The 22964-nt window shown below is 44.6% G+C and overlaps 1 protein-coding gene across 1 annotated transcript in view; it reads right to left on the reverse strand.

Annotated features, from left to right (window-relative positions):
- The window catches only part of THBS4 (thrombospondin 4), a 40757-nt gene extending 21975 nt beyond the window's left edge, over positions 1 to 18782 (reverse strand). Inside the window, exons 1-3 of the mRNA XM_040622141.1 lie at positions 18554 to 18782; positions 13660 to 13863; positions 2332 to 2579 (exon numbers count right to left, since the gene is read on the reverse strand). Coding sequence (XP_040478075.1) covers positions 2332 to 2579; positions 13660 to 13863; positions 18554 to 18641 — 540 coding nt within the window. The 5' untranslated portion in view covers positions 18642 to 18782. The remainder of the gene's footprint in view (positions 1 to 2331; positions 2580 to 13659; positions 13864 to 18553) is intronic.
- Positions 18783 to 22964: the final 4182 nt, after the last annotated feature.

Genomic DNA, 22964 nt, shown 5'->3' on the forward strand with positions numbered 1-22964 from the left:
ATATTCACACAATTTTCCTAACAGACTAAATAGCCCGGTATCCTTGGACTCTGACATCTTACATAATTTTGTGGGTTTGATTTTTCCTAAAACTGCCAGCCCCATCCTTTTGATGGAAGCAAATGTGGAAGTAGCCAATAGCCTAGGAACATGTTAGCATCCAGCTTGGCCTGAGGGTTCATCAAGGGGGATCTGAGGAGAGGAAAGGCTTTGCGTTTCATGGTAAACAAGTTATTTTGTGGCAGGAGCCTGTTCAGAATTGTCTGGAATTTATTTATGGAGTTTAGACCGTAATAAATAAGATACTGATCTCAATTTTAAACACTATTGTTTTTAGCATGTCTTAGCTCTAGGTTTTAGCGAAGTCTCTGATCGTCTTGGGCTAGGAGAATGAATAAACAGTACATTCTATGGTTATTAGGTAGCTGGAATCATAGTTTTACATTATGTGTTGATATCAATCATTCTGTGTTAGTCACAAGATCAATTTCCTCACGCCTTTATTTTATAACTTTCAATTGTACCATTATATACTCATGACAGAAAAGTTTTTGTTAATTGCTAATGTAAAGTCATCATCCTTATTTTAAAAATGAGGATGCTAAGGATTTTCAGAGGAATTCTACTTTTCATTTTAGCTAAGTTATGACATATGCAACACGTGTTATATAACGGATATTGTTTCGGACATCAGGCTATGAGCCCTATGGAGACAGGGCCATGACTATTTTGCCCGCTATGCTTTTCCCTAATGCCTAGAATATACCTATTTGTTAATTCACTGAATTAATGAGGTGACTATGAAGATAGAGCACTGTAGTCTCTGATGGTCAAAGGACTTAGAACTTTTGAAAAAAATTCCAGTAAGCATAGTTTCTGGTGACCTGTTGTGGCTGACTCCTGGCTTTTACAAAGTGACTTATTGGGTAGTAGACACCAATTTCTGAAATGACAGTGATGCAATTTCTATCATTCTGATTATTTGGGCTACTTTGGGGATTCAGAAATAAAGTTCTGTATATGTCTCTAGTCACTGTTTTTTTTCCTACGTAAATCTATACTAAGTATACAAACATCTTTCTTTTTCTGCAAAAACAAAACGAAATCCTTGGATTTTAGCTTTCTTGCAATTTCTGCTTGAAGACGCTTCCTGTTTTCCAAGCACAAAATTCTAGTATCAGATTCATAGTTTTTATATTATTTTGTATTATTTTATATTATGTAAAACTCCTCAGCATTCCTAGTTGTAATAGATATTATTATTTACACCCAGCCTCTTAGTACAAAGGGCTCAGAGCAGCTTGTAACCAAAGCACATATAATAAAATAATAAAACAGAAATGCAAAGTGAGGCTTGAGGCTCAGAAAATAATATTATGGGCCATAACAGATGACTACAGTTACTGATTTTGGCACTGACTTCCACATCAGATAAAATTGAGGAACTATGACCAGTTACAGTTAAAATTAATGGAAAGGACAAAGAATGCTAGGAAACAAACTATTCCCTAACACAGAATTTTAAAAGAAATACATGTGGCAGTTTCTATGGTAGGTACCATGATATAATAAAAAAAAAAAATACCATCAACATGGCATAAAACAGACGACAGAGGTGACGGAACCTTTAAGGCCTCGTGGAACTAAGTTGGCAATAAGGTCCTTTTTGTTAGGGATGCTCTAATGAGACCTGCGAAAAATGTTGTTCCTAAGCCCTTGGCAGTTTCCAATCATTCTTTATCACTTTTGTTAAATAATATCATTATAGAAAGATTAAAAATAGATCATCCTATCGCTCTAAGATTTTGTTTTTGTTTTACGTTTAAGTCATCTCCATGCCCCATGTGGGACTCAAACTCACGACCCCACGATCAAGACTCACACGCTCTACCAACTGAGCCAGCCAGGCACCCCCCGAAGACTGTTCGATTTTTGCTAATCCTTTCCAACTCCACAATTATGTCCCAAAAGTCTTCACTTAGCACTAAAGCAGCAGCTTTCAATTTTAGCTTCCCACTAGAATCGGCATTTTTATTTATTTTTTATTGTTTTAATAATAATTTATTATGTTATGTTAGTCACCATACAGTACATCCTCAGTTTTCGATACAGTGATCCATGCTTCCTCGTTTGCGTGGAACGCCTGCGCCTTGCCACCACTTCTATACATTCGATTCAGTTTCTCCTGCGGGGGGGCCTCCAGCAGAGTTTAAGCGCCAGGTGATTCTAAGTACGCGGCCAGACCCCTTCCTGCCCTCGGCCTATTCCTCTGCATCCCCTGAGCCTGGCAGCCCATCTTTCCACTTTGGAGAATGGTTTGTGGGTTCCTACCTGTGCCTTCCTCTGGAAAGTCCTCAATTCGACGGGCTCGGGACTCTGGGAGGAGCGGGAAAAGGCTCTGGGGAGATTGTGCACAGAGTCCACCTGGGCGCAGTCCACATAGAGCTCCACGGAGCCAGCCCCTCGCTGCAAGTTGCTCAGTCTCAGGAGGACCCTGTGCCGCCTGCCGTCAGCCAGCTGCAAGTTGTTGAAAACCACCAAGTGAATCTTCCCGTCGTTCTTCAGGTAACGGAGGATGGCTGCAACCAAGCACAGACCGGAGAGTCGGGGGGAGCGAGTCGCTGCCCGACAGCCTCCAGGTCCCACGGCTGGGTTACAGGGAAGAATGCAAGCCAGCCGGAACCGGACATCTTCCACATCTTGAGTGCCAGGCGTTGTTCTAGGCACTGGTAACCCACCGTTACTGAGGATGCTCTGTGCGCATGAAAGACCGTAAGTAGTAAATCTGAAAATACGCTATTTCAGACAGTGATAAGTACGATGAGCAAGCAGAACTCATCGAGAGTCTGCAATCCAAGGAAGCTCCTCGACACCTACCTTGATTTACCAAACAGGTACTGAGCACCACCCTGGGGGGCGCGGGGCTGCCCTGGGCTGCTTTCAGCGTTTAATCTCTATTCGTTGCAACACTAGCAAATTGGAGTAACTCCGGATGACACACGTGAAGGTCAGGTGAGGGAAGGCACTTGCTGGAGGACGTCGTCAGTGGCAGGGCTAGAATCTGAGCATGGCTTACTCCGTGGCTAAAAGCACGTGACGTGTGGCTAGGCCTCTGTCGGCATATCCTGCAAGGGCGAGAATCTGCCATACCGGCCCTCAGCAACCTTTCTGCAGTTTAACAATGCTCAGTTAGAGAACCAGAGATACTCGTGGTTGCAAAAGAAGGACTAGAAGAGGATCCACGACCTCATTTTCTCTTTGTTTTTTCTTTTTCTATGCAGGTAGCTATCTACTCACTTATCTTGTTTCGGCTCAAGCATGTTCACTTTCTGTTAAATAAAAACTCACACACATTTTAGGATTCTGGTTTTCTGTCTGGTTTCATTCCATTATTGTCTTGAATTTAGTGAGCCCTGAGCTGAAATCTGTTCCTGGCTGCTGGGCCTTTGGGAGTAAAGCCCAACGGGTGAGGTTTGCTATAAAGACCAAAGTGAAGTGCTTCCAAGGGCTTAGTGAGCCTACCAAGAACACCTCCAGATCCATTCATAGGTCCCGTTGCCAAACCCAAGTTCACTACCAGACGCATCACTTCAGAAATACATAAGAAACATGTGGCCCACCCTGTATTGGAGTAAGAGAGGGTGGGCTGGCTACTTAAATCATGATGTAATCATGAGATGGAATACCATGGAATAGGTGCATACTACAAACACAAAAACGTTCCCGGTATTTTGCTGTGGGGAAAAAAGGGTTGAATCATGGTGTAATTTCATACAGAAAAAATAAACATAAAATTAGGAGGAAATACGTCAACATGACTATGTCATTGCTGGCTGCGTGGATGACGTGTTTTTCCTCTTGCTCATCCTCATTGTCTAAGTTTTGCACAAGAAACGTGCATTGCTTATATGATACAAAAAAGAAACGAATTACACACATATACGCAAACTGTGCTTCTATCAAGTTGTACGATTTGTAGCAAGGAACGTGGACTCTCTTTCCTCGGGTACCGTTTCTGTGGAGAGTAGATGCCGACTTGGTGCTGCGTCCCGGAGTAAGCAGCCTGCTCAGGCTGCGGCACTGCCAGAGAAAATAACCACTACTGTGAAACTTCAGAGTCCATTTGAAGACTTCCTCCAAATACATTATACTTTCTAGGTTGCTATTCCCACTGCTTCTCCAGTCTGACTAGGTCTGTTTTTCCATTTGAACAAGGCTGGAGAGGGCCAGATGGCTTTAGGTTCTGTATGTAGAGAGATGCCAGGAGGAGTAAGGAGATCTTTTATGCTTATGTGGTCACTACCGCTTGCTTACCAAGAGCAAAGAATTGGTAAGACCTGGCAAGACAGACTGGCTAGAAGGCCTTTGTGTGACTATAGGACAACACTGCGTTTTCTGAAGTAAAGTACTGTTAAGACGTAAATAAATGTGTATGAAAAGAAAGAATGGGAAGGAAGAAAAGACACAGGAGCAGAAATTCTTGAGGTATTTTAAATATGGGATACCACAGAATTTTTACCCCTTTATTTACCATTGTTGAGAAGTTAAATAATAACTGCTTAGCTGGAGATTGGAGGCATATATGGTTCTCAAAGGGGTAAAATTGACCAGAACATATGCACGAATTCAACTTTTTAAAGATCTCATTCATTTGAGAGAGTGAGAGAGAAGGGGGGCGGGAGCAGAAGGAGAGGGAAAAGCAGACGTGGGGCTTGATCCCACCACCCTGAAACCACGACCTGCGCCAAAACCAAGAGCTGGACGCTTAACCGACTGAGCCACCCAGGTGGCCCACTAATTCAACTTTTTAAAACTCTTATTTATTGTTTTGAACAGTTTTACAAATACCTGTAGTTTTTACAGGCCAATGAAAATCCCACTGGGACCACCGAACTTCAATTAGGTCATAGACACGTATAGTCAACACCTCCTAATTCTCTTTCCAGCCACAATCTAGCCTCCTCATATTAACAGCTGAAGAGGACACCCACCGTGGCTTAAAACAAATGGCCTTGGTTTTCTTCCCCAAAGTGTTGGTTCTGTGGAATTCAAAGGAAACCTATTTTCATGGGCATCTTGCCTGCTTTTTAACAGGCCTTCCAGGGCATGTGGACCATGATTTATTTTCATAACGGAATCGCTAGGTTTAATTTTATAACCAGTACCCGGTGGAGTACTTCACCCATAGCAGGGGCACAGTCAACACCGTGCGCAGGAACTTTCACTGAATAATAAAGTGATTGCATTGGAAGCGCTTCATATGTAGATTAAAAAGTTAGGAGAATGGCAATTCACCATCTATTGCCAGGACAGAACCTCCGCTTGTGGTCATGCTGTCACTTACGGGCCTTCTAGACTCTGCCTTGCTTTCTGTTGCAACGCAATACTGAGACGACACATTCCTCCTGCTCCTAGATCTTGTGACAATAGGGGGGGGGGGGGGGAGGAAAAGAAGAATTATGGAAACTTCCATCTTCACAATGTCTGTTAGCAGAAAAATTATCAAGTGCTTTGACATTTACCATTCTTCATATCTGATCCAGTAATTCTCATTTCTCTTACGGCTTCCATTTTTCATTTTGTTTTATTGCAAACTCCTTACTTCAGTGCTTCAATACTTATTTTACCTTCAGAGCGGTAAGGCTACCCCAGAGGGCAGACAGGCACCTGCTCAGGAAACTCAATGTTTTCACATCCGTCATAGTGAGTCCAGAAACAGTCTACAGCTCTGGCTCCAGGAGCCTGCAGCCTGCTGGGTGGAAGCTCCCCTGACCTTCTCCAGAGACAGCGAAAATGGAACAGGAGAGAACAGACGTGGCCGCTTTCCTCTCTCTGGTCTCCTTTCCCAGTGCTCACCTAGCCCTATCTTAGCCCAACACACGCACGCACGCACACACACATGCACGCACGCACGCACGCACGCACGCAGCAGAGAGAGCAAAACAGAGCTAGTACGACCATCATTTCCTCGTCCAGCAGGAGTGCAGAGCCAGCCGCCTGACGCTGGAAGGAGCGGTCTTCTCCTGCGTCCACCGCACCTCGGCCCATCACCACCTCCAGGAGCACCACACTCGGGGAAACCAGTCACTGGACGCATCTGTCTCTTCAGCTGCGGCTTGCCGAGTTCTCGTAGGCCCTCTTCACTCACCACCCGCTGAAGCCTGCTTGTTGGTGCTATCAGCCTGCCTCTCACAGGGCCAGTGCAAAGACCCGGTGCACATCTGACTACAACCGAAGGTCGCGGGTCTCCACGGGACGTCTCCCGCCTCTACTCTGTTCTATCGCTGGGTGTGGCCCCAGATTCCTGACTCACCTTCCTACTGAAGCTTTCTGGCTGCCGTTTCTCTGGACTGACAGGACTTGAGAGCTTGAGCTCCTTACAGGACTCTTCTGACGAAGTCACTGCCTCCTCCTCAAAGCCACGCACCAGCAAGCAAGTGGAATCTTTCAAGAGCTCCCCAGCGGCTCCTAAGTCACGCCTAACCTCCTGGCCCCAGGACTAGCTGCCCCCCTCCCCCGGCCTTCATTCCCCTCCGTGCTGATGCCCAGCCAAGCCAAACAACATGTCTTAGGTTTTCACCTTTCTCTAGCTTTCTCTGGCTTCCCTCATCCTTCCCTCTGTGTGGAATGTTCTCTTCTCCATCCCTCCCCTTCCTGATCCATCACTGCTGCACGTCTGAAGCCAACACCCAGCTCCAAGGCACCCTCCTCCCTGAAGTCTTCCTTCTTCCCGAAGCCTGGCAATTGTTCTCCTTCCTGTTCCCATAACACTTGCTCTGGACTTTTCTAGCTCAACCTTCCCAGGACGCAGAGTCCAGTCATGGCCCAGATACCTAATAGGTATGTGACCCTCACCTGTTCATTTTGCCAAGTGTCCATTTCTTAAACTATTAAATGGAGCTAATAATAATTGCCCTTTTGGTCTCATTTTTTTCAGTGGTGGTCATTAAGAAAATAAACGGCTACACAACTGCAGATTTGAGTATATCTATGTGTGTTTATCCTTATCTTCTCTATCAGAGCATAAGCACTTGGGACTAGGATTCTATTTATTATTTTTCTCATATACTATACATCTGACAACACCAAATATAACCACTTATTGAATAAAAAAGAGATAAAATAGAGTAGTCCTGTATCCACTTTTTTTTTTTTTTTTTTTTTTTACCCACAAGCTCTTAAACAATGTACAGGGGCGTTTCCATTGATTTTTACAAATCTTTTCCTTCTAAACTTCACGTCTTTGTACAGTAGACAATTTGAGGTCGGATTTTGCGGCTCCATTTCCATGGCCGGATACCAGGCCGACAGCAGAACCACAGAGCCTCGCCTGATTAAAGGCCGTCTCCGCGACTGGCGGGAGACAAAGGAGCAAACCCAAGCAAGGAAGATTTGCAATACTGCTTTCTCGGAAAGGAATTTTCAAAAGGTGCTGTTTAAAAAGTGGACTTGGTGGTCAAAAATATTATGATGTACTGAATGTCAAAGCAATGAAGCAGGTGTCAGCTTTCAAGGACTGGAAAGGATCGTATTTTGTCTGCTTGGGCAAAAGAGTTCAGGGTGACCTGGCCTGCAGGCAGCCAACGCGCGAAGGTAGTCCGGGGCTTTCTGCTTTGCTTGGCAAATGGCTTTGCTCTTTGGCACTTCTAAATATATGATGAAAGCCACTGCTGTCAACCTTTCCTCTTCTTTTTAAATAATTGTACATTTAAAAAAAGCCTCCTTGCCATTAATGTCTCTAGTGATGGATGTTCTTGTTTGCCTTTGCTTATTTATCTTTATGCCCTATACACTGGGTCTTTGTAACTTCAGCGCTTTGGAAAGGCATGTAAAAGGTAAATCATCAAACGGCTTTTCCTGAAAGTACTCTGGGTGACTCCCAGGTGTGATGGATGCAGTCTGGAGGTTCTGAAATCTTAGAGCCGTTTGAACAAACTAAAGTATACATAGTAGACGTATACCCACCCGCCCGCCCCCACACGCCCCCTGCAAAGAAACCATCCAGTGAAGGAAAGTGTAGCAGTTACGTTAAACATCTGCAGAACGCTTTATATTTTGAGAAGTTATGAGATTCATCATGGCCTCAACTATCTGGTTGATGACGAAGCTGTGAGCGTGCACAGAATCCCAAGGTCGGGCTGTAGGAGAGAGTCGCAAAGCAATTCCTTAGGCGCCCATGGGACCTCGCTGGCCTTAGCAGAACCACAGAATCTGAGCTCAATACCTCACTTCACAAACCCTGTCACTAAAAGTACAGCTTCTACCAGCACATTTCCAGGAACAAGGAACTAATTACTTTGCAGAGAAACCCATTTCACTTTTGGATTGCTCTCTAAGATTTTCCAAATATGGAGCCAATATCTGTTCCCTCTGACTTCCACCAATGGGTCCTAACTGTACTCTTCAGAGCTGTAGACAGATTTAGTCTTACCCTTCATCTAAATGCTATTCTTCAAATATTTTAAAGCAACCTTCATCTCTCTCATGTCTTCTACCTGGTTCCTTTATTTCTCCAGATCCCTTAACATTGTGATTTGTGATGTCATAAAAAATGGGGTATAGAGGCCTATAGTTCTGGTGAGTGTCCTTAAGGTAATTTTGGACTTAAGCGTGTCCCTGTGAAATGTGTCCAGGATGAGACACAACATTCTAGATGTGGCCTGGACAGTTAACAAAAAGGTGGGACTCATTAGCTCCCTTAATCTGGCCACATGAATGCATTAATGAAGCCTAAAATTTAAGATTTTAAAAAACTGTTATATCACCGTATCTTTTCATCCATTCATTCAGCAAACATTTCTGAAGAGCTACTAAACAGCAGGCTCTGTGCTCCACACTACTGGGTTCTCAATGTTGTTGACCAGAACTCTTAGGATATGTATCCCTTACCCTGCACTTTGGCAACGTACTTTTCACACCTAGATGATGGATTTATATTTATTCCCATTAAATTTCACCTGATTGCAGCCTATGTGTCAGACTGGTAGGACCTTGTTAATCTTGATGGCATCCAATGTGTTTGACTGTCTTTTCCAGCTATGTGATCTTTGCAAACATGATAAAATACTATTTATGTCTTCACCTAAGTCACTGATACGTTCAATGCCCAAGATAGAGCCTTGACAAAAGCTCTAGATGCTTTGCTATAAAACAGCTTACCAACCCCTCACAGTACTACTTACCTAGCTCCTTCTTTTTTATAGTACCCAGAAAGGAATAATGAGTGACTTCATAAAATTATTTTCTGATGTCAACATACATTATGCTCACAGCATCTTTTTGATCTCTCAGCTTAGAATTGTTACTTTAAAAAAAGTTCAGCATGACTTCTTTTTAGTGAACCCATTTACCTTCAGATAATCCCAGCTTTCTTTCCTAGTAATCCCCGAACACAAGGATAATAGAGCCCTCCAGGAGATTGTCCTAAAGTTCACTAAAATTCTTTCCATTTTCTGTATATGACCACTTTAAAATTGAGCTAATTCAAGGGCACCTCACAAGAATACTGTGAAGATTAAAAAAGAAAATGTGTGTTGAGCCTTCAGCACTGGTACATGATAAGGGCTCCATAAATATTAATGTCCGATGCACCTCATTTTCCACCTTCAGTACTGGGTTCAGAATTCTAATTTTGAAATTATTCTTTCTCATGCTGTGTTTCTCTTTAGCCCACAGGCTTCTCTGTGAACCATTACTCTAACTATTTGACACGTCCTATCCTTAGGCTAAGGAGCTTGACTGTCTGCAGTCATTACTGCAAATTCTTGGGGCTCCCTTCATTACTCAGCACCAAGTTGTTCCTCTGTGGCAATCCAATTAAGACTAAAGAAGCCATTCTTCTTGTTTTCTCTCTCTCTTTTTAAGATTTTTATTTATGTGTGTGTGAGAGAGAGAGAGAAAGAGAGCATGAGAGAGAAAGAGAGAGCATGAGAGAGGGAGAGGGAGAAACAGACTCCTTGCTGAGCAGGGAGCCCAATGTAGGATTCGATCCCAGGACCCTGGGATCATGACCCGAGCCCAAGGCAGACGCTTACCCAACTGCACCACCCAGGCACCCTTTGTTTGCTTTTTCTGAAAGGTGAAGGCCTTATCAAGGTAAGCCAAGAGTTCACCAAATCATCTTCAGAAGACAGTTGCCGAAAAAGCAGAGATCTTCCCTCCCTCTTCTTTATTTCTACCTAGTTTATAGAAGCTTATGAAAGAACCTCAAATTTTTATTGAGCTTCGCAGTCTAAAATATATATATACACACTTTATATAATTCAGTTCTTGCAATCAACCTGTGAGGTAGCTATTATCACCCCCGCTGTAGAGACAGTAAACCAGAGCTAAGCAATTTAGAGACACATTCATGGGGACACAGCTGTTAAGATTGTTTAACTGTGACTCAAACTCAAAATACGAACTGGAAAGGTGCCCTATGCTAGATACAAGAAAAGCATCAACCAGATCTTCTGTCCAGCCAGGTGGTTTCTGTAGAATGCTTATTTCTATCAAGATTGTACCACCTGTATTACTAACAACCTGGTAGATCATTTACCCCAGAAATACTGTATTTCCTTTATAACCTCATCCTAATGGTCTTCAAAATTCACTAATTCATTAATGAATTTGAGCCAGATCCACTGTGTGCCGGACTTCGCGCACTTCCAGAATTTACGCAGTACTGCAGCTCTTCTTCAACAAACAAGGCTACTCTTCTCAGCCTCCATTTATTCAATTTGCTCATGAGCTACCCCTATGAACGAGCCCTGTGCTAGGCGCTGCAACAGACACAGCCGTGAGGTAAGGGAGGCTCCGTGCCTGCTTTGCGGGAGCCTACAGCCTACTGGAGAGAAGACCCAGAGGTAATTCATACAAGGCAAACTAAGATTAGTACCTTCTACAGAAGGGCGAAGTCCTATAATAAAAGATGTCAGAAGGAATAGGAGCTGGGTCTTGCACCTGTAGGATCTGGCAACTCTAGACGGTGCAGGAAGTGTACCAGTGGGGAGCAGAGCGCAAGCGTGAAGGATGGAGGAGGACAGACGGCATGGGTGGGCCCAGGGAATGGTAACGAGTCCATCCAGCTCCAGCGTAGGCTACGTGGAGGCTTGGAAGGAGGGATAAATTGCAAAGGCGGGTTGGGGGTCATGCAGCAGAAAATCCTGACTGCCTAGCAAGGACATGTGTACCTTATTCAGTTTCAAATGGGAAGCCACTAAATACGTCTGCTGTCAGGCATAACTGTGCCAAGTTATGCTTATAAACAGTGATGAGGCGGCCACGGGAAGGACGGCTTGGGAGCGGGAGGGCAGGAGCAGAGAGCTCGGCAGCAGACTTGGGCTCCACAGTCTTCACGGAATCCACTGATTTTAGGAGCTCATCAAGGGCCATAGATAATGACTGGGGCTCACCCCCGGGGAAGAGGATGGTCCCCCAACCCCCTCAAATTATGTCAGGCGTGCATGGCTGCCACCAAATGCCCCAACAGGGAGTCAACACATGCCCTGCCTTTTCCAGGGAGCTAATGGACCCAGTGAGTTCTCCTTCTTGTTCATGTCAGAATGGGCTGCTGTTCCTTCCCAGAACCTTCAGATTCACCAGTGTTGGCAAATCTCTGTCTTTTTTTCCTATTGCTCCCATGAAACTTCTCTATGTCAGAATCTTCAACTCTCCAAACTCTGGTATAAATTGCTCTTTGTTTTCTGAGAATTTTCATTTCTGGATTCTGTTAGAAAATATTTGTAAAAAGAATTCTAAGAGCTAGTTATCTTCTCAAACAGCTTGGAGGGTGGAGAGGTGTTCATCAACACGGAGATGAGCCGGAGTTTACAGCTCAGTCACACGACTGGTGGCTGTCCAAAGGAAACACACAAACACTGCGACCTCTCCACCAGCGTTACCTCTGCCCAGACAGAGCCAAAAGAAAGAATCGGTTCCGGGAAGTTGCCGCCTTATGTCTCCAGGCAACACGGATTTTCCACAGTGGGCTCACACACACCGGCCAGTTTCAAAATGGAGGGGGAGAGTCAGTGAGGGCGAACAGCTAGACGCAGAGTGCTTCACTCTACAGAGGGCCCTTTGGCCACTCAGCTGGGTGAGCTAAACAAAAATCTTCTTCTAAAATACACAGTTCCATGAGAAGCTACTGATTTTTGGATGAAGAAGGGTGGTTTTTATAGACCACAAACTGAATAACCTGCTTAGTAGGGCGTGAGCAGTTCTTTCAGGGATGGGAGGCAAATGGGGCCGATTCAAGGCAGAGAAATAGGTGAGGTTACCTCCCATCAGAGCTGCGGATGGGGCAAAGGGGGCAGGGAAGGTTAGACCGTCTGCTGAGCCATGTCCCAAGGCTCCCTGCACTACTGGAGACCTCACCACAGCACCCGAGAGGCCCGAGGTAGAGAGAGCACGCATGTGAGTGGGGAGGGAGGCGGGAAGGGGGAGGTTGGAACTCGACATCGAAGGGGTTAAAATCCCATTCCTTCCTGCTTTCACCTCTGGAGTCTTCTGAAAGCTAAGAATGGGGAATTTCTTCCAGCTCCTAATATCTGAAAATTTAAGTGTTCAATCACAATTGGAATCTGATAGTCTCAAGCACTACGAGTAAAGCAAACTGAAATAAAAATGAAACCTAGCCAGAAGGACCAGTCCTCCTTTCTCTCTTTTATTAAAAGCATACGGTAGCAGAAACACGTATCTGTCACATTCCTCAATAAGCAGGAACAGGTGCTGTCCTCAGGGCATGGGTGGAGGGGAAGGAGATGAAAAAATCGTGACCTTTTTCTTTGCGAGCCATTTCTTAGTATTTGTAGTACCTCATTCTGACTGTGACACACTGGACAGCAAAGCAAACTACCAGGTGTCAGACCTGTGTAAACTGGCACAAAGCAGGTGGAAAAGAGACCTGCTCATTCAGTTCTACTGACCCAGGGAGATTCTCCCCATCAAGTCCAGGAGAGTGCTTGCGGGGGCTGGGAGGGAGGTCTGCTAAGCCACGTGCCTCCAAGGGGAGGCAAGAATGGTGTGGGTGGCTGCCACAGGCTGCATGTTTGTGTCCCTCCCTCCCTCCAAATTCGTATGTTGAAGCCCCAGCCTTCCATGTGGTGGTAGAAGGAAGTGGGTTTTGGGGAAGTAATTAGGTTTAAATTAGGTCATGAGGGTGGGACCCTCACGATGGCGTTAGTATCCTTATAAGGAAAGGAAGACGGAGAGCTCCCTCTCTCCACTCACACACGCTGAGGAAAGGCCATGTGAGGACAGAGCAGGAGGGTGACAGCACCCAGGCTTTCTCCAGAAACAAAATCTGCTGGCACCTTGATCTTGGACTTCTCAGCCTCCACTACTGTGAGAAATAAATGTCTGTTGTGTGAGCCACCCGGTCTGCGGTATTTGTTATAAGAGCCCGAACTGAGACGGTGGCCTCATGGTCCTGGGTCCTGTCCCTTTCCAAACTGGATCCGGAATAACACAAGGATGGGCATTTTGGCCGTAAGCAAGTCTTCGTTCTCGCGCTATGTAACAACTCGCCCTCCCCATACAGGTCAAGGTACAATAACTGAAATGAATGGTGAAGGAGGCTTAAACTGTAGGACGGAACCATCTTAAGGCAAGTAGACCCCAAAAGCTGGAATAGGAAAAGAGTCTTAAGAAAATGATTTCTGCAAATGTGCTTACCTTTGTTCAAGCGTCCCATCACGGTGAATTCAAAATATTTGCTGTTGTCCGTTGAAGAGTAAAGGCCAAAGATGGTGGCTGAACTTTTAGTGTGCAGCTTGAAGGTGGAGATCACGTAGACCTCATTCAGGGTGGGGTCTGTCAGGATCGGCTGCAGAGCAGCTGGGTTCGGCCTCTGGCTGGAGGATGGGAGAAGGTCAAAGACTGGGGAGAACAGGGAAAAGGGGATAATCAGTGAAAGACGTTTGAGACAAACATTTCTTTGAGAGGGCGCAGTGTGACAGTAAGCTGTAAGTAATGTCAACTAACACTGCTACCATGTTCCACATGGCTAAAGTCACCCGTTCTTATCACTCTTATAGTGGCTGGACAGTTGAACCCGAAAAAGTACAACACAATTTTCCTCACTAGGTCATGGCCCTCAAGAAAAGACTAAATTTGCAAACCCTAAATTGCATTTGGCCAAAGAAGTGGCTCTGAAAATGCCCACTAGGAAAAGCACTACTGGCTTAGAGTACAAAGGGGACAGGTGAGAGCCACAAGTCACTGTTTCTCCTATGTCCCTAAGCAGTGGGTATCTGCCTTAGGGCCCCTCGTGCACGGGCGGACCAGAGCTCTGGTCCTACTCTCCTGGTGAGAAACGATACAGGGAATGCAAAAGAAAGCACGGGTGTGGTGGGACACAGTGTGTCGGCAAGAGGATTTGCTGCCTGTGAGACCCAAGTGTTCCCTTTATGTATTTACAGTTCTCCACTAGCTCTCTGTTAAAAATCCTGGTGCAGGGGCACCTGGCTGGCTCTGTCTGCACAGTATGCAACTCTTGATCTTGGTGTTATGAGTTCAAGGCCCATGTTGGGTGCAGGGCTTACTTTAAAAAATCCTGATATGAAAACAAAATGAGGTTTCTCTTTCTTAACTGTAACCTGACTGATAGAGGTGGTCTACGAAAACTAGAATCCACTTTTCTATTTATATAAAGTGCTTTTGATTAAGCCAGCAGTACTTTCAAACTTTGTAATTTTTATGCAAGCTGTAAGAATGTACATCCAGAGTTATTTTAAAGGCAAAGGCCAAATGGGTAATACTCACTAGAAGTTACTTAGTATTTCTGTTGGTTTATACAAATATTGTTTGAACAATTCCACAGCCCACAGGAATTTTTTTAAATTTTTAAGAAGATTTTATTTATTTGTCAGAGAGAGTGAGAAAGAGCACACAAGCAGGGGGAGCAGCAGGCAGAGGGAGAAGCAGACTCTTCACTGAGCAAGAAGCCCCATGTGGGATTCGATCCCAGAACCCTGGGATCATGGCCTGAGCCAAAGGCAGATGTTTAACCGACTGAGCCACCCAGGCGCCCCTGCAAATGAGAAGATTTGCAAGACAACACAATAGAATGCTGACATGAACAGTAGCTATCTCTGAGTTGTATAATTATACATTTATTTACGTTTCTTTTGCTTATCCAATTTTTATTTTTACAATGAACAGGTGTTGCTTTTACAGTAGGAAAAAAAATAAAAGTTATATAACAAACGGGCAAAAACCTAGTTACTCAAGAATGTCTACTCTTTAAAAGGCACTTTGTCTTTATACTGGATCTGTATTGTTTCTTTCCCACGTACTTAGGGTCTTACAAAATAATGAATTTGATACTAGAAGTATTGGAAAGTAGAAAATCTATTATGTTCCTTCCAGCACTCCGCAGTCCCCCAAAAGGGACTTTTCCCTTCAAAAGGGAAAAGAATTTTAATTTCCAAAGAATTGGAAGCCTTACATTTCCACCAGTAAGAGCAAAGGGCAATCAGACAATATGTCTAGAAGTTCCATCCAGAGCAAGCCATCTTCAGATTTTAGTTTAAGGTATGTGAATTGAATTCAAAACTAAACTCTTACTATCCCTGATTCTTGATCTATGATTATGTTCATAATTTAGCTCTAGCTAAATTTACTCTATTTCAATCTGCAAGGTTCATCTAATCCATTGGCTTCTCTCTCAAGAGGCAGAGTTGGGATTAGTTAGTAATGAGTTTGGAGAGTGTTTTGAAAAGGAAATGAGACACAACAATTTTCTATTAATGTTATTACATTTTAGTAATAGTGCCAGGATCTAAGCACAACCTTCTAGTGTTAGAGGTGAAATTGCTACTACCAATTAGCCCAACCACCATGGTATGAAAATTGAATACATACTAATAAGACCAGCAAAGCAGCTCAGAGGAGAAAGGATATATGCAAATTATTCAGTTGAGCTGATGATTGTAAGACTAATTAACTCAGTAAAAGAATATCAGAAACTTGACTTAATCTGGTAATCTACAGCAACGAAATTAACCAGGTAATTTAGGTAGTATAGCCTGATTAAGTCCCATAAAACAGGCAGCTCTAAGAGGCAGCAGAACCATACCTGCAGCACACCATGAAGTCGTGTGTTCAAATGTCAAGAATTCATATAACACAAACTATGAGGCGCATAAATTCAAAACTGCAATTTGCAGGTGAAATGCAAAGTTTAAATGGGTGCTTACTGCAATGGGAGGGGATGGAATTCGAGAACTCCCTCACAGGCATTCTTCACTCGGGCTTTGCGAGGAGTAACAACTATTACTTCAACCTGTGTGACTCTTCCAGCTTTATTTCATTAGTCAATAATACATCAAAAAAAGAAAAAAAAAAGAAAAAAGCAAAGGCAACAAAAGCAAAACAAACAAGTGGGACTACGTCAAACAAAAAAGCTTCTGCACGGCCAAAGAAACCATCAACAAAATGAAAAGATCACCTACAGAATGAGAGAAAATACTTACAAATCCTATGTGATAAGGGATTAACATCCAAAATATATAAAGAACTCCTACAACTCAATAGCAAAAAAACCAAACAATCCGACTTTTGGTAGAAGATCTGAACAGACGTTTATCCAAAGAAGACATACAGGTGGCCAACAGGCACATGAGAAGGTGTTCGACATCAGTAACCATCAGAGAAATGCAAATTAAAAGCAATATGAGTAGTCCCCACACACCTGTTAGAATGACTGGTCTCAAAGAGAAATCGCAAGTGTTGGTGAGGCTGTGGAGCAAAAGGGAGGTCTTGCGCGCTGCTGGGGGGAATGTAAATGGGTGCGGCCACTACGGAAAATAGTATGGAGGATCATCAAGAAACTAAAAATCGAACTACATATGATACAGCAATTCCACTGCTGGGTATTTATATATGTATATAAAAAAGCAAACAAAACCAAAACCCCAAAAACACTAATTCAAAAAGATAAATACAGGTTCCTGTCCACTGCAGCATTATTTACAACTGCCAAGAGATGGAAACAACCCAAGCGCCCGTTAATAATGAATGGATAAAGAAGATGTGGTGTATGTATATAATGGAATATTATTTAGCCATAAAAAGGAATGAAATCTCACCGTTTGTGACACCACGGATGGACCTTGAGGGCATTATGCTAAATGAAATAAGTGAGACACAGACAAACACTGCGTGATCTCACTTTATATGTGGAATCTTCAACAACAACCACCCAAGCTCATAGAGAACAGATGGAGGGGGGATGGGTGAAGGGTGTCAAAAGGTACAAACTTCCAGTTATAAACTACGTAAGTTGTGGGGGTTTAAAGTACCGCGTGCTGACTGTCGTTAATACTACGGTACTGTATATTTGAAGCTAAGAGAGAAGAGCTCAAAAGTTCTCATTATAGGAAAATAATTTTTTGTAATGCTGTAGGGGGACAGCTGTTAACTAGACTTATGTGGTGATCATTTCACAATGTATACAATTACGGAATCACTGTTGTTCACCTTCCTAGAAGAGCGGTCACAATGAATATAGATTACGTTCTAGGCAAACTAAATGCAGAACATTACCCCCGAAACCACAATTTTGGCTGCCTGGTCTAAAATCAAAGGAGTTATTTGGTGATATGCAAAGTTTAAATGGGTGATTATTGCAATGGGAGGGGAAGGAATTTGAGAATTCCCTCACAGGCATTCGTCACTCTGGCTTTGTGAGGAGTAACTTTTACTCCAGCCTGTGTGACTCCTCCAGCTTTATTTCATTAGTCACTAATACATCAACAGGTGAAGGTCATCACTGGATGGCTCGTTAGAGCGCTAAGATCTTTTCTCGCTTAAATAATTTCTTCCTTTTGGCCTTTACAAAAAGAAAAAAAAAAATCAGTTTAAGCTTAAGTGCGTTCTGCCCAACAGTTATTTTCACCCCATCTCAGGGGTTTGAAGATTGCTCAAATGTCTTTTTAAAGTATTTATCGGTTTTTTACCTCTGTAAGAGAAGCACCGACTTCTCAGTCCTTCCTGCTCTATTTGTATCACGAACCAAGAGATCACGTCAACTCCCAAAGGAGGCTTTGGGGTCCAAACAAAGAGCAGAAAACAGCGAGTGGTGGGTCAAATAGAGTAATGCTGTGCCTTTCTGGGGGATGTCGGTCTCAGACTTTCTGGGGGAACATCACTCCCGCTGCGCCGGAGAACTTAGGGTTCCAAGGGTGAGGGGGTGGCCCGCCGCAGAGAGCCGCAGGGAATAGAACCTGGATTTCACCCCACTCCAGACAAGACCTGTTAGAGGTCTAGAGCCACGTGGTAAGCTCGGAAATGAACCCCACTTCTTCGCATAGACTGAAAAGTTTGGCATCCCCTAAGCTGTTGTTTAGGGAATTGGTCTCATCGCTGGATAATGGACTCAGAAAACGCTATACTCTCATCTCCACTTCCAATTACAAAATGCTGTGCCTCGGGCCCCAGAGGAACAGAGAAGTGCCAGGGACCGAGCAGCGCGCACGGAGTTGGTTCCTCCTGTCTGTCGTTCAGGCGGAACGCGAAGGAGGGACCCGGGGGCCGTCGCCCCCCGCCCCGGCGCGAGCCCACTTACCCTGGGGGGTGGCTTGGGCTCCGGCCCCCAGCCAGGGCTGCAGGGCCAGGTGCAGCAGGAGGAAGACGGCTCCGCGCGGGGCCAGCATGTTGGCTCTTTCTGCAGCCGCGGGCGTTCGCGAGCGACGGCAGCTTGGCCGTGCCTCGGTGTCCCCAGCGGCTCGCTGTGCGTCCGTCTGGCCCCGCGGGCGGCGCAGGTGAAGGGAGCGCGAGGCGTGTGCGGGCGCGGCGTCCGGGGCTGCCGTCGGGGGCGGTGCTGGCGTCCAGGCGCCGCGCAGAGCCGGGTGCGCTAGCGCGGCTTCTGCGGCCGCCGCCCGCCTCTTTATAGTCTGGCCGGCCGGGGCCGGGGGAGGGCCCAGGCCGGGGCGGCCCCCTTGGCGGGGAAGGCCGTTCGCCGGGAAGAGAGGGGGCGGCCGGAGCGGGGAGCGTGGGCGGCGGAGGGGAAGGCCTGAGTGCCGGGTGGGGAAGCCGACCCGGCCGAGCGGGACCTGCGCTGGGCGAGGACCGGCTTTGGGAGGGTCGGGAGGCCGGGGCTGCGATGGGCACACAGGACGGGGAAGAGAAGGAGGAATCGAAGGGAGCGAAAGGAGGAGGAAAGGGACACTGTCCCGCTAGCGTTAGGCACCATCAGTCCCCCCACCTCCTGTATTCCTTTTGTTTTCTACAAAGAACAGCATTTAGAGAGGCTTTTTAACACCTGTCGTAGGTTCCCCTGCGAGGGAACCCTGAAGGCTCTCCAGGAACACCTGCTTCCTAAAATGGTCCAGAGAGCAATTGATTTATTTCTTCAAGCTTTTCTTGAGTACCTCAAATGTTGGATATTTTTTCCCATCAAGTTTTCAGACATGAACAGTGAACGTTTGAAAGTTTTGAGTTTCTAATGGAAATAAAACACATCCCAAGGAATCGATCCAGATAGGACGGTGGTGCTTTATGGAGAATTTCTTTTCAGTCTAGTTTCCAAACACTCTGCCCACTTCTGTTCCGTCTTCCCCAAAGATTCCACGTGACAGTTTAAAGGTATGGGAGTAGGGAACATACTGAAAGAGAGGGAAGAAACATAAGGAATTAGTCTTTCTCCTAGGTGAAGCCCCCTAGAAATAATGTGGATTAACTAGAAGAAAAAATATTTCAGAACAATGGCAAAACGTTTCCCTGTTGAAAAATGTTTAGTATTGGAGAAGATCCAGCAAAGCATTTCTATCCTTATCTTCATGTCTCAAAGAATTTCACTTTGAAGTTTAATCTGCCACAAGCTGGAAGATCAACTCATCATCTTGTTTTCAGACTGTACTAGAATAACTGCTCACCAATCATGATGCGGGTCAGTTAGTGACCTGGAGATTCGGGAGATATCTTAAGATATCCCTTCTATTGGAGGTCTGCCTTAGTTCTAGGCGTCATATAATGTCCCATTACACTAACACTGCTCCGTGGAATGGGTCACCGTTTATCTATGTAGGAGAGTGCACGGTAGAGACAAAGTGTATGTGTTTCTGGCAGTGTGACTGTAAACTAATGAGATGTTTGAAGGATCTGCAAATCTTCAAACTGTGTCCCCAACAATGGCCTGAGTTAGAGGGAGCTGCAGGCTCCCAACTTCTGGTTGAAGCAGAACTTCAGAGTCAGCGAGACTAAACTGTAAGTTATCTGGAGGAAGATCTTATTTTTTAGTCATCTTTGCTAGGTAACCCCAATTCTTAGAAAATTCCCAGCAAAACAGCTTGCCCAGGGATGCACACAATAAATTTTGGTGGAAACTGAATGACTACTAAGTGTAATGGATCAACAAGAGAACCCAGGGACTTTCTGCTAGCCTCGCATACTTATCATCTAATTTTGCTTTTAAAGAGCCTGAATTTTTATGAAGCCATTCACTAGAGAATCTCAGTCAGCTTTTTCTTTATGTCTTCAAAACCAAGAGGAAATCTGATGACAGTGATTACAATTCGATCTGTTAAATTGGCTATGAAATCTATGATAAAGGAGATGAAAGGGTTAATCAGTGTCTTTTCTGTACCACCTCAGTAAAATAGCTGTTGTCGCACTTATTACACTGGATTTTACTGTACTGTAATAATGTATTATTTAATTTTTCCCCAATATCAGACTGTGACCTCCTTAGCACTACCTCATTTATTTTTGCAGCCGCAGTTCCTAGTACGTAGCGCATACTAGCGCGTAGCTCATTGAATTGACTTTCCTTCTCTCAGCACCGTCAAGTAGGCTAAGAGATGGTGAAAGTAACCCATTTGTGCAGGTTGCAAAAGTTGTCCCAGTTCTTTGTTCTCCATCTACTCATCTTTTGCTTTCCCACTATGCTTCTAGGCTTGGCCATGTAATTTCCTTGGCTAACAGATTTTAGAAACAATGCCACATTCAGAAGCTTAAAAAGTATTTGTGTGGGGGCGTCTGGGTGGCGCAGTCGTTAAGGGTCTGCCTTCGGCTCAGGGCGTGATCCCGGCGTTCTGGGATCGAGCCCCACATCAGGTTCCTCTGCTAGGAGCCTGCTTCTTCCTCTCCCACTCCCCCTGCTTGTGTTCCCTCTCTCACTGGCTGTCTCTCTCTGTCAAATAAATAAATAAAATCTTTAAAAAAAAGAAGGTATTTGTGTAGTTGGGCTTGCTTACTCTTTCACTTCTGCCTTTGCCTGATAGTATGGCTGTGCTAGCTTGCTGGAGGGTGAGAGACATGGGGCCGAGCTGTGACCCCGCAATCATCCCAGTCATCTTGGGCAAGGCCCCGTAAGATCAGCTGACAGCTGTTTCAGGCAGGTGAATGAATTCAGGCAGATCAGCGGAGCTGTCTAGCCGATTCCAGACATGCGAACAGTAAGAGTTTATTTTGTATGTCATTAAGATTTTAGTATTGTTATGTAATATTATTGTAGCAATAGGTAACTGATAGACCAGGTGTCCTTCCGGGTATACTGTTTTATGCAGAGTATAACTCCATTTTTTATGTTTGCTTACAGCTCTCAAGCTCTACCATTCTCCTTCCCAGTGGGCCCACATCTGAGCAAGCTGATAAGAAAGCGCAGGTGCTCCTTCCTTTGGTGCTGGAGGAACCGTGCAAGCCCTAGACCATGCTCAGGAATCCTCACCCCAGCCCCACCCCCAACCACCATGAAATCCCTCCAAGCCATCTCCTTTCCCTGCTCTCTCAAGCCATCTTCACACCAGCTTGGGAGCCTATCCTACTCTTGCCAGAAAGCCACACTGTGTAGGTGATATACTTTTTCAAAGCCTTTTGCTGCATGTGTGGCATTGTCATCAATCTCAACATCCACATTTCATTCTGGGTGTGGAGATACCCATCCTGCTCCTGCTCCTTGTGTTCCTAAGAAGTGTGAGAAGTGACTCATATCACATACTGCTATTTGACACAACTAAGTAGAAGTTTAACACATATTTGTTAATTGATATTTGAATAAGATTGTCATTAGTTACGTTTTCCGCTTGAATTCTTGAAGGGAGTAGAAATGGAAAATAATTATTAACATTTAAAGATGGTTTAAAGGGAATATGGTTTGGGGCGCCTGGGTGGCTCAGTCGTTAAGCGTCTGCCTTCGGCTCAGGGCGTGATCCCGGCGTTCTGGGATCGAGTCCCACATCAGGCTCCTCCACTATGAGCCTGCTTCTTCCTCTCCCACTCCCCCCGCTTGTGTTCCCCCTCTCACTAGCTGTCTCTGTCAAATAAATAAATAAAATCTTTAAAAAATAAAAAAATAAAGGGAATATGGTTTATACCCTAGTGTGTGATAACATTTATGCCACAGCACTGGAAAATGTAGACTTTGGGCTACTATGCAGTTTCATGTTAATAACAAAGGAGGTATTTGATTAACTGACAGGATAATAGCTTCTCTAGAAACTAGTTAGCACAAATAAGGGCCTGGTAAATTAAGTAGGGGGCTTTTGATTAGCGTGCAGTTAAAAGTAAAAAGGTTTTTATTTTCAGAACTTAAAAGACAGCAATTTAGGCACTGAAGATTAGTGAAGCAAGAAACAAATGTGTAAAATCACTCATTTTCATTCTCACTAAGGGTCTAAGTAGACTATTAAAAAAAACTCTCATTAAGCTTCTTTGATATACTTTACTAAGTACTGTGTAAAAATTCCTTAGAAAAATGCAGTTGTGTGGACCATTACTACAAATAACTATGTCTACCCATCTTGAAGTCCAGAGTTTTGACAACTAGCATTTCTTTCTTTTCTTTTTTTTTTTAGATTTACTTATTTATTTGAGAGAGAGAGTGCACATGGAGATGGTTGGTGGAGAAGAGGCAGAGGGAGAGGGAGAGAGAGTCTTAAGCAGACTCCACACTCAGGGGGGCTGGACCCCACAACCCTGAGATTACAACCTGAGCCAAAACCAAGAGTCGGATGCCTAACCAACTGTACCACCCAAGC

Source organism: Ursus maritimus, unplaced genomic scaffold (assembly GCF_017311325.1).
Source record: "Ursus maritimus isolate PB19 unplaced genomic scaffold, ASM1731132v1 scaffold_5, whole genome shotgun sequence".
NCBI classification, from domain to species: Eukaryota; Metazoa; Chordata; class Mammalia; order Carnivora; family Ursidae; genus Ursus; species Ursus maritimus.